This window comes from Coloeus monedula, assembly GCF_965178545.1.
Source record: "Coloeus monedula genome assembly, chromosome: 1".
Taxonomy (NCBI): domain Eukaryota; kingdom Metazoa; phylum Chordata; class Aves; order Passeriformes; family Corvidae; genus Coloeus; species Coloeus monedula.
This window is the reverse complement of record NC_138781.1, coordinates 21,263,869-21,284,425: the sequence shown is the minus strand read 5'-3', so window position 1 is coordinate 21,284,425 and position 20,557 is coordinate 21,263,869. Positions and strand designations below refer to the sequence as shown.

At 37.3% G+C, this 20,557-nt stretch overlaps 1 protein-coding gene across 1 annotated transcript in view; it reads right to left on the bottom strand.

Moving 5' to 3' along the window:
* ITGA8 (integrin subunit alpha 8) overlaps positions 1-20,557 on the bottom strand; it is a gene marked incomplete at both ends in the record, with an annotated part of 110,210 nt that overhangs the window by 50,571 nt on the left and 39,082 nt on the right. The window contains 7 exons of the mRNA XM_082278149.1: positions 5,674-5,821; positions 6,773-6,840; positions 7,303-7,440; positions 8,616-8,770; positions 9,288-9,343; positions 16,034-16,141; positions 18,043-18,088. Of these exons, the coding sequence (XP_082134275.1) occupies positions 5,674-5,821; positions 6,773-6,840; positions 7,303-7,440; positions 8,616-8,770; positions 9,288-9,343; positions 16,034-16,141; positions 18,043-18,088 (719 nt within the window). The remainder of the gene's footprint in view (positions 1-5,673; positions 5,822-6,772; positions 6,841-7,302; positions 7,441-8,615; positions 8,771-9,287; positions 9,344-16,033; positions 16,142-18,042; positions 18,089-20,557) is intronic.

Genomic DNA, 20,557 nt, shown 5'->3' with positions numbered 1-20,557 from the left:
TATATGTGCAGAAGTAAGCCAGCTTTGCAAAAGCAGGATGCAGCAAGTTGCATTCCCTTTCTGTTCATTTGTGATTCTCACAGATGAAGCAGTGTGAACAAATTCATGCCCTTTATATAAAAAGATCTGGGAAATCTCCAGAACAATTTGCCCTATCTGTAAAAGCCAGCATGGACATGCTGTCCTCATCCTTTCCTGAGATTAGAAGAAAAGACAGGACACGTCCTAAACAGAGCCCATGTGAAGCATGCCCTCAGCACACACCTCATTGTACATTGACATTTTTACAGTTTGCTAGGAGGAAACAAAGTTTGTTACACAGCATGTCCAGTGCACTAATAGTCTTCCCAAGCCTCTCTAGGGTTGGGAGGGAAGGATTTTTACACTCTTTCCAGCTGGTTAATTAGAGGTGGGAAGCAACATATGGGAGAAAAGAGGGTGTTAACACAGTTGAAATCAAACTTGTCTGGAAAATTGTCCATTTGATCTTGATATGTGGGTTTATAGTTTTGCTTTAGTTGGGGGAGGGGGGTTGAAACTGAGGTCTAAAAGTTTGAAATAAATACTCATTTATATTAGATATTTGGCAGTTTCTTTAAAAATTATGTATCATAGACCAGCACACAGTAAATCAGCCCTTATCACACATTTTTTTGTCCCTCAAAGGCTGAGAAAACAGAGGAGTTTTTCAAGCAGGTCTTTTGCAATCTGGGGGCTATGTTTCTAGAATGAAAATGATTAATGGTACAGAATTTATATGACCAGCATCACAAAAGCTAATTTGTGCAGTATAAAGATGTGACAAAGGGTCAACTGTGGTAGAATTCCTTCAATAATGAGATTTACTGCCTTCGTTTTTGCACTGATCACCTTTTGAGATGGTTAAGTACAAATTACGAAATTAAAACCAGGCAGGAAGCAAGCAAGAGCTGAGACTTGTACACCTACTACTGTCAGTGCGTTCACATGTAACTCAGCCAGATGGAAGGGTTTGCCACAAAGCCCTTCTACCTGACACTGGTAGCAATTTGTATTTCTGTAGTAACACACAGTCTTTTTGGCAGTCTTGATCAGAAGTAAAACCCCAACAATTAACACGTGTGCTCCCAGGGTGCATTTTAACTAGGAAATGATTGGATGCTTCAAGTAACCCAGGCAGTCTACAAACTAGAAAATCTTTTTTGTGGTCATAGTGTTGAATTACTAATTGATGCCAGATTAGTTAAACACAACAGGCTGGTGAGTAAAACACTTCCTCTTTTACACTTCCTCTTTTCTTTACCATCACCTTCCAATTTTGTTTTCTGGGGAAAAGGGAATGGATTAAGTACCATCTTCTAGTTGATGTATATGTATGTATTTAGTTGATGTATGAAGAACTAGTCTTTGCCTTCATCAGGCTCAAATCACATCTCATCTAGCCAGCCACAACATTCTTAGTCTAAGAATTTTCACTTAAGACAAGAATGTTTCAGGACTTCTTCTTGTTTTAAGAGTGCTATGCTTTAGTTCAGAAAGGCATGGGGGAAAAGGCTCAGAGTTTATCCATTGTAATACGTATCTGGATGTGATCTGTACCACTCTGCAGTTTCCAGCCTGAGCAGAGGCAGTTCTGCCAAAATACATAATGTTTTTGGTGTGTAACAAATATCTGTTAGTGCTTTGTATTTGCCTGATTTACTTACACTAATTATTCCGTAAGAATTTGGGTCCCAGCTTTTGCTACTAAGGCAGGATTGAGCTGTTCAATACAGGCAACTCTGTCACGGAGCAAAGGATTAGTGCACAGTATTCAGGCAATGGCTGAGGGTTCAAACACACGGTCATGCTAGTGACTGTTGTAGTGCCAGAATGTACCACATAGTGGTATATACTATCTCTGGATCTACTGCTGGAAATATGAGGTAATATAATGTGGTTATAATTTCTTCACAGCAGCTAATTCCAATAAATTCATACCTACCACATATGAACAGTTACTAGTTTCCAGTAACTAGTGATGCTGTGGTAATTGTCTTATTCATCTGGTCTAAGTGTTTCCGAAATACAGCTGATGAAGAACACACTTGATTTCATTTTAAGTAATTCTATTTCAATCATCAGCTTTTGACTGAAGGAAGTGTCAGCATCTGCAGGAATCAATGAAGCTCCAAAATCATGTCCTTGACCTCAAACTTTAAATCACACACATTCACTTGCTTCACCACTTGCATAAGATCACATTTCTGCAAAATGTTCATTTTTCATGCAGTTGCACAGTCTGTGTGCAATATTCTACAGAATCAGGTCTGAGGTAAGAAGATAATGCCAGCTGAGGCAGATCAAACACTGTGTTGCACAAAGCTGAAGGGAGGAGGAAGAAGGCAAGTGAATTTTCAGTTAAGTTTTTGACTTCAGCAACTTCCAAGTGTAAATCAGATGATATAGAATAACACAATACATTGCGAAAATGAAATAAAGAAAAAAACACCAGGGCTGGAAAGGAGGCACTTAAGGTGTTTCTCTACTAAGCACTTAATGTGTGTTTCTCTGTTAGATAGACTAAATCCAGAATAGCTGCACAATAAAATAGACAAATATCCTCTGTGAGTACAGTTACTTTGAAATTATGACAGTGTAATTTAGTTATTTGATTCTACAGATTTTTCAGTTCCATCAGAAATGTGCCAAGTGATTTATTCAGCTGATTACATTTCATTTATTCTGGTCTCAGTCTACCTGTTTTGTTGGCTCTGAGGTGAATCTTATCTCTGCCTTAATACCAGGAATTCTGCAGTCTGGAGAAAAACAGCTACACAGAGGACTGTAAACACAGATACAACCAAGAGTAAATGCAGTCCTAGAGGCAGAGCTTTAACAACATGATTGCAACAGGTTCTAACATAAATCTACCTGTCTGCTGAAATTGTTCAGTATTAAATTAAGTGTATTTCAGGAGCAGTCACAGATGCCCCATTGGCAGGATACAACACAAACACAAAAATAAGTATTGAAATCCTGACTCCACTGCAACTGACATGAAAACTGTACTTTTCATCTATAGTCCATGCCTCCAAAAATGCCTGCAGACTGAGACCTTTTTTCCCCTTATACCTCAGTGTTTACTGCATCCGGTGCGATAATTTCTTCTGTTATCTTGTCAGTTCAAACTGCTGCATTTTTTCAAAGCCCTGCAAGTTGAATGAATTGAGTCCCTCTCACTTATACTCATTTATAATATGACCCCTAAGAATTTGGTCATCCTGGTAACAGAACTATTTACATTTAGAAAATTTTAGAAGAAATTTACAATACAAATTTCTTTTCCAAATACACTTAGAAGGTAATTTTTTAGTTTACTTAATGGAACCATAATATTGCAAAAAACATAGTTTTAAGAAATATACATTTACCATTTAAAAACAATAGAAAGAATAAACTTGCTTTCAGTGCCATTTGTAATCCTTGTGAAAATGGTCCCTGAAATGTAGAAAGACACTAACAACGATGTAGAAAGTAGGACTAATGCTTTGATCCTTCACAGAAAGAACATGATGACATCTTTTTGAATGGAGTAAGAATGAAAAGCAAGAGAATATGAAATAAATTATGTGTGGGAGTGAACTAGGTAAATGTGGACAAAAGTAAGGCAGTTTTTTATAAATCTACAAGGATTCAGAATTGGATTTTTCAGAAAGTTATTCTGTCTTCCACAAAATCTGAAAAGAATGAAGAAGTTGTATTATGTTTCCTGGGGTTTTAAAATTTTGTCTTCAAAAGAAAAAGTATTCTAACTTTAAAACTCCTTCCCAACCCATTCTAGCTTCTCTTTATTCTTCCAAAGCAACAGGATCTCCCATGTATTCTTTCCTTCCTTTCTCCACGAGTCTATTTTGTTGGCACTAAAAAATTCAATTTTTCCTAAAATCATAAAAAGCTCTGAATTATTTCTCTCTGCTCCAAATCATAGAATGGGTTTGGATAGGAAGGGACCTTAAAGATCATCGAGTTACAAACCCCCTGTTGTTAACAGAAACACCTTCCACTAGACCAGGTTGCTCCATCCAACCAGGCCATTTCCAGGGATGGGACATCCACAGCTTCCCTGGACAGCCTGTTCACCACCCTCACAGCCAAGAAATTTTCTTAATATCTAATCTAAAGCTACTCTCTCTCAGTTTGAATTCGTTCTCCTTTGTCCTGTCACAACATGTTTGTATAAGAAGTCCCTCTCTGTCTTTCTTTTAGGCTCCCTTCAGGTACTGGAAGGCCTGATGCAGCCAAGGACACGTTTGGCTTTCTGGGCTGTGAGTGCACACTGATGACTCATGTCTTGCCTCTCATCCACCACCACCCCCAGATCCTTCAAATAACAGGTATGTCCTAATACATGCTGTGGATTTTAGAGTAAGTGCCTCCTTTGACACCTTGGTAACATCTAAAAGAACAGCAAAAGATTTCTAAGGAGGAGTGAAGAAAAAAGGTAACCATTTGTAGCACATTAAAGAGAACTTTAGTTTTGTAGATTACAGTCCAAAAAACCAGAGGCTTTGCTAAGAGAAGAAAAGGAGTAATAGGCAGTAGGAAGAGGCTGGTGTCTTTAAGATATGCTTCTGAGATGTGAGGTTGCAGAGAATTTCTATCATCTTTGATGATAGCATTACTTCTTGTAATTCTTGTAGTTTTTTTCAAACTAGGTTAGAAGCCCATTAATAAAGTCATTGACAGAAGGAGAATAAGGAAATACCTTGTAAGTACCTTTCAACTTCCTTAAAAACATTTGCCTTTAGAAAGGAAATTAACTTGCTTTCTCCCACTCTCACCCTTGAGGCCCTCTTGAACATTCCAGGCACTAAGAGAAAAAAGCAAGCTCATGTTGCAACAGCTTGGGAGATTTATGTGCAGATGAGGCGATTTGGACTTGCTGTCCAACAGAGAATACATGAACACTCTGCTTGTTTGCAGGATAGTGTTTCATCTTTGCTCTTAAAAAACAAACAGACCCAAAAAGGAAAAACACTGCATGTTCAGTACAGCTCAGCACGACTTCAGTCAACATTAGTCCTTCCGTGAATACTGGCACATTTTACATTACAATTGCATTTTTGGCCCATTCATAACATAAAAGAATTGATGACAAGGGGAAACAACTTTGTCAAGTTTATACGGCAGTTAATGTCCAGCTATTCAGGATATTGGAGACTGGGACACCCTTAATAATGGTAAAACACTGGTGTGCTGTGCGAGGAGACAGCAGTGTCCAAGTGTCAGGGGGTCAGCAGGGCTCATTAACTCTGACTGGGAGCTGGTACCATAGGATCCCAGGCTGGAAGTACTCAGGGAATTTGGCAATATTACTTTCTGCTACTGGTAGTGTTTACTGGCTCAAAATCTGAATTATGTGAATACCTCTGTTCCTAGGAGAAATGTAACAGTATTTGTGTAGCATTATAACTAAGTTAACAGGAAGGAGCTGAACTGGTCTGAACAGAATGGTCCTGTCCTTCCCATCATTTCGAGGCATGGCTAACCTTTACCCTGGACTGTGCAAGCAAGGATAGCTGAGAGTTGATGGAATCCCTCTTCCTGAAAGGAACCTCTTTATGTGCTGCTTTCAGCTGGTACAGCCTATGTAGGCTGTCCTTGCTCTCAGTTGTCTGCTTCATTATCGCTAACATTTTGATTTTCCTTTACCTTGTTGTTGCGTTCAACCCCAGTGTAATCTGCTTCAGGTGGAATCTTTATATGTAGCTCAGCTTCATAGGCTCCTTCCCCATCATTCCTTGGATTTATTATGAGCATGACACAGTTTTCTTCTCCAATTATTAGCTGATCTGTATCCCTGTATAGAACACACTACTTGTCAGGAGTTAAAACATGCACAGTTAGGATTTACAGATGAATAAAGCAAAAGGACATTTTGCTCTCAGAGCATCTGTTCTGGAAAATACTCTGTGAACACAAAATAAAGCATTTTCTATAAAAAATGACCCCATGAAAAAGTATACCAACGTCTGGGTAGAAAAAAAGTCAAGAGAAAAAAACCATGGCCAAAGTGGACTACCACAAAACTTGAAAGTCACTGGTATAAAATTTCAGAGCCTGACTACTTTCTAAACGGCAAGAAGTATTTAGCGGAGGAATCACTTGCCATGGGGGTCTCATCAGCATTGTTTTCTGGAGGACACAAAGGTGGTAGTTTTCTCCTCATGTCCATTGTAATACCAAGAATGACAGAAATTCTCCTGAGACGTGCAATGGCACTGTGCCCTTTTCTTTCACAGCTATGGGCTGATTCTGAGGTTGGGGCAGTCAGGTAACTCAGATGTTCCCCACTTGTCCTGCTTGGAATATTTCTCCCTTCATAGGAGAAACTGTTGCCATGTATTGAAAATTCTATTCTGACATTTATTTACTTCACTGTATATTGAGTACAGGAGAATTGCATCCAAGTTCAAAGTCACTGGCACACTGAAATAAAAAACTTGAAATCTCCTGTGAACAATTTGTATCACCTCTTGATTTTCGGAGAACTAGAACCACTAACAAACACCTGCAAACTATATTTTCTGTGATAACCCTTAAACATCATGAATGTGGTTTGGAACTGTGTATTTCTCCATTTCTTGGTTTTATAGATGAAATGGATGCACAAATTAAAATCTGTAAATCAGATAAGAATGATTAGCTATAGTAAACAACAGAACTGTGTTCTACATACTTCATTCTGTTGCAACAGTCAGCAGTGTCTGGACTTTCTTATATACAGCATAATTTATTTTATTTAACTTACGGCATTGCAGAAAGATGCAAGTCAGGAATACATAAGTTGTCCTCCCCACAGTCAACCAGAATGTAAGCCTGTATTATTGCAAAGTAAAAAATTATAATACAGTTAGTACATGCCTCTAAGTCCAAATCACTTCCTTAAATATTGCTAACGTGTCTTAAATACCACTAGCACTGCCTTAGTGAATTAAATATTTTTCTCCTTTCTGTAAGTTCCTTTTCACATGGTAGTTGGAGATCATTTAGATGGTAAAATATGTCCTTAGCAGAACAATATAATCTTCAGGCCCTTTCCCACACTAACTTGGCTTACGTATTCTAGAATGCAATCAGAACTATGAGCACAAGAAAGTTTTGGAAATACTTGAAAGGCCTGTTGGTTCTATATTTATATTCAATCCACATTTTGAATTAATTAAATCCCAGTTGTGTAATTTCTGGCCGTGATACTCTTTTTTAAGGAAGATGACACACATAACAATTGTAAATGCTTTGATGTTTATATACAGAAAACATGGCATGCAAAATTCATACCTGCTCTGCTAATGAGCTTTTCTGGTAATAGTTCAGTATTGGCTTCACAGTCAAACTATCTTCAAAACTGGACTCATCCAAACTATAATTGAAGTTTATATTGATGGGAGATAATTTATCTCTAAATTCTGTTTCATCCTGTGAGAGACAATCACATAATAAAAACCAATGGTTTACTATGATTATTTCAGTTAGTACAGTATGACAACAGATTCAGACTTCTGAAGGTGAAGATGTAGTCTTTATTGAAGGTAAAGGCATGATTCTTCGACAGCTGCTGGCCAAATTCTGGCTGCACGTGGTGTCATTAGGAAAGCAAAGTGACTCACCAGTAATTGGAATGCCCAGAACACATTGCCTCCACAGCCCAACATCTGGAAGAAGCTGGCTGAGCTGAGTAGACTCAGAAATTTTTCAAAGCATTAGCCTAAAATGAAGCTGTTTAAGAGAGACACACAGAACCAGCTCCTATCAGCTACTGCCTGCCTTCCTTTTGAAATGGAGGTAGGGCATGTGTGGATTTGTAGAGGTAATATTGCTGTACCATGTATTTGTACCATATTTGTACCATAACCAAGAATTTATTTGAATTAGCAATGGTAAAACTCAACCACCTTTATTGTCTAGATATGTCCTTACATAGTGCTTGAAACTTCTCCATTTCACCTCCCACTGCATTTCTTGGACCAGACTTGGAATCTACTTCAATCGCATGAGGTAACTCCACCTGCAAGTGAGCAAGTGTTGACCCTTTCTCCTTTACAACTTCAATTCCACAGTTTTAATTTTTCTAAAAACATTTAAAAATATCTTTAAAATGTTTTTTAAATATATGTATTTTAGGCCAATATTTCTGTAAGACTCTTTTAAAATATCTTTTGAACCTGAACTGGCATGATATTTAACATCATTAGTTTATTACCGCACCGTGAATACTAAAAAGTAAAGGGATACCAAAAAAGGAAAGCAATCTTGCATTTTTGTATCGGAAGATGCAGTATTTGATCAGAATTTCCAGAAGAGTGTGAAATGAGTGCATTTTTACACACAGAAACCCTACACTCTTCAAAAGAAATTTTTCTTTAATACTTATATTAACAAAAGATGAGCCAAAGATTTACGTAACAAATTTTTTCAAGGTAGCAATATGCTCTGGACATATTGAACATACAGATGAGGTCTATCTTACATCCCATTTTTGTAATTTTGGAAATTATTCCTCCTTTTCCAGTGGCTCCTTTTTTATTATTATCTTTAAATCCCTGGCACTACTCAAGCAATGATGACAATCCAAAATATTTTAAACAACTTACTCTGAGATAAACAAGGAAGTCCTGGCAATGGAGTTGTTTCTGTCTTTCTATCACAATGGAGAAATAATGATATGGTTGATGGTAATCAAAGAAGAGGGTCCTCTTAACAGCTCCTTTCTGTTTCAATGAGTCTAACTGCAATTCACCTTTCAGCACTAAAGGATACAAATAAATAAATAAACTAGTTATTGATTTAACAGAAACAAAATAGCAAAGAATTCATTATGCATTATAACTAATTAACCTAACCAAGTCTTTCAAGAAAAACTAATCCATGCTTTAAGTGCCTGTCTGTTTAAAAGCCCACAAGTTTTTGATCCAAAGTATGCAGGACATGTAATTTAAGCTTTCTGATTTCATTGACAGATCATATGTGTACAGGACTTCTGTCTCTTTAATTTTTTTTTTCCAAAACAGAACATTCTCCAACAAGGTACATTCTTGGTTTTGCTTAGAAAATTACTTAATCTGAAACAAAAATCATTTAACTGAGTAATAAAAGGCTTGTGAGATATATACACACACACACACATATACACATGCACTTTTTTTTAACTGCATTTTCTTGCCTTAGGAGGATCTCACTCTTATTGTCTTTCCAAGTGTAGGAAAAAAATACATCTGAAATGGAGCAGGCCAGAGTGAATTATAGAAACAGAAAACATTTCTTACCTATCTCATCTGAAATACTTTGACCTTCAAAATCTGCGCAGACTCTTACAGTAAAGCTACAAATAAAAAAAGGAGAAGTCATTCATTATTAGCTGAAAATGGACTGACCTGGGAATCAGCAGTTCCCGAGTCGTATCTTTTAAGTTTTATTTTTGTTTTCTTAAAAAGATGTTAATTGAGATCTGTATCTGGCTAACTATGATACTCCCTAATTAAGTCAGGAAGTCTCCTAGGCTGCACTAATAATTACAGAGGACAGTCTCTGAATACTTCCTGGCAAAGGTATGGAGAATATTCTCTGTTCCCAGTAGTTCTTGAGAGAGACCATGGAAATGACCCTTCTAACACTATTGCCAAAAATGGGTTCTTTATACTGAGGTTCAGCAAACCACCTTTGTAACAGGCTGTCTGCAGAAATCCTTTCTGGTTCATGATGGTCAAATCAGAAAAATCTTAAGAGCATCTAGTCAATGCTGAAGCTGTTTTCTAGCAAATTAAAACACTCAGGATACCAATGTGTTCCACTGGAATTACTGTAAGATTTTCATTATTTCAAGAGGCTATAATTAATTTGAAACATAAAACCTAAATTGTTTGTAGGTCAGCACTAAAATCAGCTTGAGTTAAATAAAAAATTTTGCTTTATTCATTGCTCTTGATTTCCTCACTACTGTTATCCCGTAGTTATATATATCCTGTACTGTTATCCTGTATACTAATGTCTCTGTTCAGTGGATACAAAACCACTAACATAACCATTAAACCAACCTGTAATCACATTCCAATTGCATGTTTGTTTCCTCTGACAGATGTAATGAAACTGCCACATTTGGCATACATGTTACTCTCATGACCTTAATGAAAAATTATTTTCTTGGGAAAAAAAGGCCATAATTTCTTGAGGAAAAAGAATGGCATTATGCCATTAATCTCTGTTTAACTGTAGCCTTTCTCCAGTCCATGCAGAAATTGAAAATTTATTCATATTCCTACTTCTTTACAATTATGAGTTAATACATGAAGAACCAATTATTTCCAAATACACAAGGACAAAACAAAAAAAATGAGGAAATCTTGTGTAATTGTATAAATTCAATTTAGACATCAGACTTCACAGGCCAGTCTCACATGTCAAAGACTGTATTTTCTCAAATGTAAACTCAAGAGCTGCCATTGTATTAAACTCAGCTATCTTGCTTTGGAGAAATCACATAAATTTTGCCCTATCATGTTTGAAAAACGGTTGAGTTCAAAAATGCAGCTTGGAATGCTTTACTTGTTAAACAGAAAAATTTCAGTCTATGCTTTATTTACTGCAATGAACAGAATAATTCATCATACATATTTGATGACTGAAGTCATTTTCTTCTACATTACTGTGAGAGTCAAGATTTACTCCTTCCACTCCAGGCAGAGCATGTCAAAAAGGGAATGGCAGAGCAAAAAAGCAAAAATTTGGAGTGGCTAATCTCCCACACTCTGGCCACACAAGAAGCAAGACTACAGCTTTAGCAGAATTCTGCTACACATTTGAGATTTTATTTTTTGGTTCAGAAATAGTTCTAAAGACATCAAAGATTTCAATTGCAAACCTAGATGAATTTAGATATGCTCATCACTTCAACAAGAAGATGTTGGGGAGATGCTGAGGGATGTTTAGCATCAAGAAAAAGAAAAGCAGAGGGAAAGACGGACCACAAAAGAGGACAAGAGTCTAAAGAATTCATAGAGATTTGAGATCTGACTCCTAGGTACAGTAAGAAATAAAACAGCTGAGCTTTTGAGCTTGCTTGTAGGAGCAATCAATCAAATAACACAATTAACAATCAGAGGAAGAAAACTTCAGCAAATAAGAAACAAATGGGAAATAGTACATCATCCTAAAGCATATGAACTTTTTATATGCTATCAATCTTGCCTCTCTGAAGAGATCCCCACATCACATTTATTCTGCTGTGTCTGTCATCACTCTGAGATTATGCTTTGAATAGTATTTGATTGTAGTTACAAAATAGAGGGAAAGCCTTAAAACTGAACACACTAGCTTTTCCTGACAACCTCGGGTCAACACAGCAGTTTGTTTAAGATAATTTTATGTTCTTCAGGTAGACAGAAATATTTTTACAAGAACAAGAAGCTAGAAAATATTCCTTTCTTCATAACTACTCTTGGCACAGATGGGAGCAATCTCTTCAAAAGCCAAGCCTAATAAAATTACCTAATATCACCCGAAGTGCTCAATCCTTAGAAAATCAGTTAGTTACCCATGTACAATACTTTCTAGACAGGACTTTGTACCAGAAAGCATTTACTTTGGTCTGGCTACTCTAGCAGCTGAAAAAAAAAAGAAAACTTCACGAGGTGAGAAGCAAGGCATTAGCAGATCCTACCAGACGTCATTTGTCATTGTTAACAATTTCTTTAGCGCACAGGTTTCCAGATGGAGAGAAAAATGGATAATGCCTTAGCAGAAAGGCTAATGTAAGCTTTAATGTTAATGACTTCCATTCTGTGTGAGGCTTATAACCAACCTGCAAGGTCACAAACCTCCACAGAAGAAGAGAAGAAGCTGTTATCATCTACTGATGAACAACCTTTAACCAGTTTCCTCTTTGAAGTACAATATGCAAAAGCAAGTCAATACACTTCTATTACAATGCTCTAATACTTGCCCTGCTTTTAGATTCTGTTATGCCAAAGTCTAATCCAGTCACCATCACAGAGTTTTAATGCTGAAGGCATCTCATGGCTGATCTACATCACATGGCCAGGCTGCAGTAGCAGTAGGGCTGCTAGGTAAGTGACTGCCCTTTGGACAAATAGCCCTCGTCTCTAGGGCTACTGAAGCTAAAACCTGGCACAGAGGTCTCTGTACAGCAACCCAACTGCGTTGGTAGCAAGTGACACCACCTGCCTACCCCCCTTTCACCAGCCCCCGAGCAGTGAGGCATCCATCTTCTGACTCTTGGCCATATGGCTTTGCTATACAACCCATGGAGTCAGGCTGGCCAACAGTCTGTGGATAATTTCACACAGATTCATCTCAACAATGGCCCCATGGTCCATATCCACGGGGCACCAATCACATCCTCTTTAAAATTATGTCAATGAGAAAACAAAATACTTGCAGTAGAACGGAGCAGAAGGAGAAACATAGTCTAACCTATGCAGCTAGGAAAGGCTGAAATATTATTATTTTGGGGTTTTATATCTTCGGTAGGAATTCTGTATTCAGCTTTTTGTAAGTGTATGTAGAAATGTCTCATTTACTGAATCTAGCTGACTCAAGATTATAAATATTTTATTACTACTCTAGTAGTAACAAATTTGGAGATAAACAAACAACTTTTTTTCAGAGTATCATTTGATAGTAGGAACTTGAATATCAGAAATTTTAAGCAGTCTGCTTCTTGTTTCAGTGGGTTTACAGAAGGTGGATAGCCTACAAGGCACATCTCAAATAGACATCCAAACCTGAAAAGCACTTACAAATAAAAACTATATTCTACAAATATAAAACAGAAATATACAAATATATATACAAAGTGTATTCTACAAATCGACTTTTTATCATGATTGGACACTTCTATGCAATTTTTGGTAAGTCAGGTAACTTCTCTGACTTATTGCTCCTCTACAAAATGGAATTAACAATATTTACCTTAAATTAGTGAGAGGTGAGTAAATAACTTTTGCAGCTGCAATTTAAGAACAAATACATAAGGTAGCTAGTGAATAATCAGACCTCAAATGGTAATAAAAATGCCAATGCATAGATAAATAAGACCTCCTGGTAGCTAGAACCCAATCTTGAATGTAATAAATTGCATGATGTGGAAATAGCTTTTGAAAAATGAAAATCTTCAATTTATTTACCTCTTTTTAGAGATATTAACTTCCATCTTTCACACCTGGGGGGGGGGGGAGGCATTTTTCCATATTCTTTAATAGCTTCAAAGTTGCAGAATTTGTTCCAGATTTGCTGGTTTTGGGAACTCAGAAATAGCCACATTTTACACACAGCAGAGAATGAATTATATGTTTCTAGAAGTTCAGGACAATTCTCTTTGGGCTGTGCATAAAAATGACTTTTTGTGCACGTTTCCTCTGTTGCTTCAGCTTTGCAATTTATATCATGGCAGAAATAATATTTTTCTAATACTTGGAAATGTAAAATAATCCACATTATTCATGCACACACACTTCCTGAAACTCTTCTGGTAGGATGTTTCCTTTCATTCTAATTTTGCAGTGTCAGTCAGTAGAGTTTTTATACAAGTTGCACAGCTGGCTAAGAGATACAGAAATCTATCCCATGGGTCTGAGGAATTCTTTGCCTGTTGGAGTTTCCCTACTAATTGTTTTCATATGTACTATACAAGTTTGTATCAACTAAGGAGGAAAATTACAGTGTGGAAAAGAGCAGCTGCTCTTCAGTCATTTCATAACATGAACTAGATCTTTAGGGAACAGTATTTTAGAATAAAGCAGACAGAAATTAAATTATGCTCCTATCAAAGCTCTTATAGATATGAATCAAACATCTTCTGGCTTGTTGTAGTGGAAAAATGAAAAGAAATAAAAAAATATATGTTAAAGGAGTATGTATTTCTTCCTTCCTTCCTTTTCTAAACAGTATCTTGGAGCAAGAATATTTTTTTAAGAGAGATGTTTTTCCTCCTGTGAAAAAAACCCACATTTTTTCTTTCAATACTCTGTTGATAACTGTTGTGGTTCCAAAATCTTTTCCATTAGGACAACTAAGCATTTTTTAAAAGTCTTAAAACCTGGAGCTGTGAAACAACATAATTTGGATCAATGAACATCCTTCAGCCAAGTGTCCATATTTCAAATTCTCTTTTACATCAACTGTTAAAACAAAAGGTACTTGAATAAAAAATTCCAGAAATGTCGGGGTCCCTCCCCTGCCATGGAGCCCTGGCAGAGGGGCCCTGAGGGCACAGGCACGGGGTTTCCCTGCCCCTGCTCAGCCTCGTTCCCATGGGTTGGTTTGTGTTCCCTGCGCGGGCAGAAGGACCCTCGGGTCCCGTGACTGGAACAGTTCCTGGGCAGAGCCCCGGCCATGGGGCTGGAGAAATAAACATCTCTGAAACATCTAGCAAGAATCAGTCCATATGTAATTCTTTCCACGGGCCTCATTGTCTGATACACGTGTTGCAGTATCACCACTGTAACACAGAAAAGCCAAAGTCTTGTAAAGTTCTGGGATTGCATGGTTCCACCAAGTGCCTTCTACATTGCTCTGTAGATGGGCAATTTTCTACATTGGATGTAAAAATGAGGAACATGACAAAGAATATGACAAAGTCCTCTAAAGTGTAAAAGAACAGCGCAAGAGTGAAAATCTCTTGACAACCCCCTCCCAGATGCATTGGAAGCCCACATATTTATTGGTTTAAGTGTATCAGAGTTTAGTTCCTTTATGGCTCTTACATGAACAGCTTCTCATGATTATGTTTTACAGTTCATATTTATCAATTAATTCTAAAGACTCTTTTGCTGAATCTTACATTTTAGATGATTTTTAGAACTCCTCTCCTGTAAAGAATGTCTCCAGTGTGAGGAAATCCTCTGACCATCTTTGGTTTAAAAGCAGTGCAAAATTTCTGCGATGATGTTATGTGCTGGAGTCCTCCTTTACACCTTAATATTGTTTTTGTCCAGCCCACATCCTGGCAGGCTTCCTGCTTCTAATGTTTTTATGCCTTAGAAATCTGTTCCTCACAGTCTCTCTGGCAAGACTTACTAGCATTTTATATTCAACTTGCACGTGTTTATACTCTGTTTTGATTTTAGTTTCCTCATTTGTTACACTTTCCACTTTTAAACAGTATCTCATGTATTTGTAATAGCCTCTTCTGTCAACTGTTTCTGAGGCCCTTTCGAAGTGACTTTTTTCTAGTGCAGTAATTGTGCCTTTATGTGCTGTTATGTGCTATTAGATAGCCTCCAACTGCCCTGCAACCATTTGTACTTGTAACTGATCTTATATTTTTTTAATTAGCTCAAAGGTTGTTAATGGTTTTTTTTGGGAGTTTTTTGTTGTTTTTTTTTTGGTTTGGTTTTTTTTGTTTGGTTGGTTTTGGTTTTTTGTTGTTTTTTCGTTGGTTTTTTTTTTTTCCTTTTCAAAGTTAAACACTACTGTGGTTAAGGGTTTCTCCTTTAAGGACAGTTGAAACATTGTCCTGTGTGATGTGCTAAAAAAACCTTTCCTCTGACCAAAGACAGCCAGCAACAACATCCTGTGCACTTCTTTCAGGATGGCTAGCCAGATACCTTCTCTCTTCCACAAAGGACTAAGATCTGTCTTTCTCCAGCTGAAAACTGGACACACCAGCTCTGCATCACTTTCACTGTTACATTTTGCCAACAAACACTTGACTGTTTACGTGTTTTATCTGTTTTAGCTGTTTCATATTTCATTCATCTAAACATTGCACATAACTTTCCAGCTTGACCCTAGAAGACACTGAGCATCCTCCTATGCAGAAGGAGACTCAGTGTGTCAAAGGACTCAACTTTTAGCTGCCACAGTTAGTTAGACAATCTGTGAAGTACTGATAAATATCAAAAAGATCTCTATATAGGGGGTTTTGTTGTGCTCAGAGCATGTTTCAGCATTTTGAACTTAAAACACATTCAAGAAAGAGTTGTAATAAAATTAAGGGACAAGAAGTTATTTGAGGAAGAGGATAAGGATATTTTCTGAGTAATCATAGACTTACCAGGCCACCAAAAGCTGAGAGTTGGGGAGTTGACAGGTTTTATTGTCTGGATTCACAATCATGGGGTTCAAAATAAGATGAGCATTCACAGTCACAACAGGTCTGGCTCTGGGGGACAGAAATAAGGTTCACCACGTAACAGAAGGAGCACATTAGTACCTAAGTTGCAGCAGAGCAAACACTTAACTGAGTTGGCCACAAAGAAGCCAGACATGTAGGGTTACTTGGGAGAACACAGTTTTATAATGCTGCACATAGCCAAAAGAACCTTTTTATTTTTTTTTGTCAGAATCCTACTGAGATTCACAAAAAAACCCCACAGGTTAACACATCACGGAAACAGTATCCTATGGTTAAACAAGAGATGTGTCCCAGGACTGAGGCACATCAGACACATTTCATCACACTGAGTTTTCTCAAAGGGACAGAGTCTGCCTTTTTGGGTTTTACAGCAGTCCTTTAGCCATCTTGCAGATTTGTTTTGTACTGCCTCCATTAATAATTATACATTCAGACTTACTATGTCTGTTTTAAGACTCTTAAAAAAATAAACATGTTTTGGTTAAAGTAGAAGTTGGTGTAGAGTATCTTGAACCAATAATCAAGTAAACTCTGTCTGACATTTCTTGAGACAAGTGACTTTGTAAACCAGGGATAATCATCAGTAAATTCTGCTGAGTATGTGAATATATAGTTTTGGTGATGGAAACCATCCCTCTGAAGCTGTTACTAAGTGATGAGATAATCTATAAGTGCAAGCAGTTTAGAAGACAAATGAAAAGAAGGATGTGCCCAGATTCTGTTTCTTTTAAGACAGCAGTACTATTTACAGTAACTTACATATTTCCAGCTACCCCAGTTTTCTAACTTTCCTTCTATTTTAATCCATATCTGAGCTTTTATGATTACTTCTTTGTATTACTTCAGCAAGACATTAAAAAATAAAATGACTTTTTCACTTTTGTGCAACAGGGAAAACTTTTTTGTCCTAGAAAATTTCCGTAATAAAACTCTATTTCGACAATATGACAAGTTGTATATTTGATACATTCTGGCCAGGAAATGGCCTCCTGCTATTCACTTTCTAAAATTGAATAGAACACATTTTATTGTTATTGAAAATACACAGTGGATATAATTCATCAGTGTTTCACATCCTGTGCAATCACTCATGGCATTGCGATGTGATGGACTGCAAAGTATTTGCATGGTTTTTTCATAGTGCAGTAGGGAAATAGGGTCTTTTCGCTGCACCTACAGTGTTAGCTGAGATGAGCTAACATTCCTGTTTTACAAAATTCTTATGCTTTCACAAACATTCAGTTGGGAAGTAGGACATGCCTCCTCTCTGTCAGGTGCTGTTGGGAATACAGACAAGAAGCCAGACAAGAATCAGAAATATGACTACATTTTTGTAGAAATGGATGGTGAATATTTAAATGAAATGAACTGTCAGCACGGCTGGACTAAGAGAGCATTAGCAGATTTCTGCTTATGTATTTAGTAGTTTTTAATTTTGTATCTAATCAAAAAGTGCATTTAGTGAAAATCCATAGTCAGCAACAACATTTTGTCTTGTAAAATAGGATCATGTGCATTTTTTAAACTGAGGCTAAAAGTAGCAGTCTTTGTTTTCAATAAATGTTTCATGTCTTAACATACACAGTCTCCGAGGATTGGTCACTTTAAAATTTCTTACTAGCACCATTCCCCCAGAAACCACATTAATTTTCAATGACATGCCTTTTAAGTTTCTTACTTAAAATTAACTGAAGAGTCAAACATTTCAGAAGCTGCTTGAGCTAAGTCTAAGCATGGAAATTTTCATTGATAATTACAGGTTTTGAGCATGGGAAAAAACCATTTCTTTCTCACAAGATGTTTACTTTATCATCTCTAACGACCACCTTTTACACATTGCAACAGGGAAACAGGAATATGACATTTTTTAATTTAATGATCTCCCACCAAAGCTGTAAAATATCAAATCCATTGCATTTACCACATACCTGTAAACAACTGCTTTTCCAGCTCCAAATGCACCCACAATTAAATCTGGAAAAAACAAAATGGCTTGAGAATAGCTATATAGAAATCTCTCACACATTTTTTTCCATCACAAATTAGATTATTTAAATTAAAACTGCAGTAACATAAAACAAATATGATAATTCCTTTCTAAGCAATTTTTTCACAAGTGTACATGAAAGAAAACATTTCACATGTCAGAGATGGTCTCATAAATGTCTTCGTTGTATCCATTGACTTCCAAACTATTTAACACAAGGTAACCCATGCCACAATCTCATTTCTCTCCAGCTTGTATCATAGGGGAAGAAATGCCATTAAACTCTATGCATTTTATTCCAAATCCTTAATTGTCCATTAAACGAAGAGCTGCAAAACAATTTCTTGCCACTTTCATATAAGTCATGTTGAAACTTTATGGTGTCCCTTCCTGACAATCCTTCCATTCTGCTTTGTGTTTTAAGTAATTCATTCATTAATTTAGGCATTACATCTCTCTGCAAATAAATACAATGCAAGGTCAGAGGATGGCTGATTTGACAGCTTCTAATGTTTCCAGCATTGTAGCAATATGTTCTAAGGCTTACGACAGTTATCCATCTAAAGCCGTCATTTTCCCTGACAGATGGAGTCAACAACACAAGCACCACACTGGGACTTGGGCAAGTCTTTGTTAATGGTTGTTGCCTGGGGTTTGGGAATCTATAGCCCAGAATATTTCCTCTTTTTGCCTGGAGTCCCCACACAGGGGTCTCTGGAAAGATCCAGACTGGCTTGCTGGATCCATCCAGGCCTAGAGAAAAACTGGAGCCAAGCCATGAGGAAAAAGGATCAATTTTCCTGCTGCCTCTGCCTTTGGAAAGAGCTTTGTTGCATTTTCAAAGCCCCAGAGTTCATCTGGGCATGGCTTTCACTCCACTATTGCTATCATTCAACATGACTGACGTACCCAATTCAGAAGACTGAGCCTTGCAACAGACCTTGCAGTGGTACAGACTGGAAACCTAAATTGATCTAAATTAGTTAATTAAACCAGTACTTAGGCTTGTAAACAAACCCTTACTTGCTGCTTCTATAGTTGGAGCACTGGTTTGCTTAAGAAGCCCTGAAGTCATCGAGCATGACGCAAATACCAAGCTTTGAAGTTAAATAGCTGGATGGGTTTGGTCCAGGGCTGGCAGTGTGTTTTCTAGTGCTCCTCTGTCTTTCAGATGGTCAGGATTTCACAAATTTAAACAAATACTTCACATGGGCAACAGCCAGTCCTTCACTGAATTCCATTGATTAATGTCCTAATAGGAGCAGACACGGACAGTTTATGGATCTGATCCTCTTTTTGTACAACATTTACATTTTTCTAATTTCGTTGGCCTTAGAGAAGTATGTTTCAGGGTTAGGAACACTTTAAATAGCAGAAGAAAGTAAGAGTTTTGATGTCCTTTTTGGGACATTTGTGAGTAGTTTTCTTTAGTAGCTTTTATAGACAACTTGCCCACAGTACCAAAACCTAAAGATGTTTCCCTCTTAAATAAACAACTAACTGAGACAAAGCCATCACCATGAAGGCTGCACCACGCATACAGAGAACTTTTTCTGGCAGCTCACTTATAGTGGCACCCATAGTAACCCCTGAAAAAGCTTTAGTATTTTGCTTGTTTTTATTTTGCTTGTGTTTGGTAGCGTTTTCTCCTGTTGTTTTTTAAGGAAAAAGAAACATTATGCAATGAACAGAAAGTGAAAGACAAGACGGAAAGGGTTTCCATTCTGCTTGTCCCAGCTGGACACTCTTTATGAATTCTATAGCAGACTTGACTTAGGGTATGTACTAGTTCATACCACACTTGATAACTCAAAAGGTTTCAGGGTTATGTTATAAGAGAAAAAACAGGTAGATATCCAAGATTTATTCAGATCTTGCCTAGTGATGATTTCATAATATGCTTTTTCATTAAAAAATAAAGGTTAAACACACAACTTGGGAGAGCTTAATAGAATGTAGCCTGTTAGAATCTGAAGGTGAGAAGAATGAGTCTGTCAGATTCAGCTGGCCTCACTAGTGTGAGTGAATGCAATTTCAGTATATACTGATGTGCAGAGATCCCCTGTATTTCGGCATCCTCACTTTAATATTAAAGAGGATTCTGTATATCTGCTTAATGGTTAAATCCTGTTTTTTTGAGACAGAGCTCAGCTTATTTGAAGACCGAGAGTGAGGGGTCTGAGGAGCAAGGACAGGCCTCAGCCACCAAAGGACTGGTTTTCCATGAGCAGTCTTTCTGAATTGCCACCAAAGGACTGGTTTTCCATGAGCAATCCTTCTGAATTGCCACCTCAGCCAGGTTTGGAGACCCAGCAAACAGGATGAGAATCCTTAATCATGGCACCACCATGAAAGTCCTATTTGAGACTACTTTAAGGGCAGCCAGGACTGTGCTTATCCTGCTCTTGTTTGGAAGCTCTTACTTTTACCCTGACATGTCATTTGTTTTCTGGTCT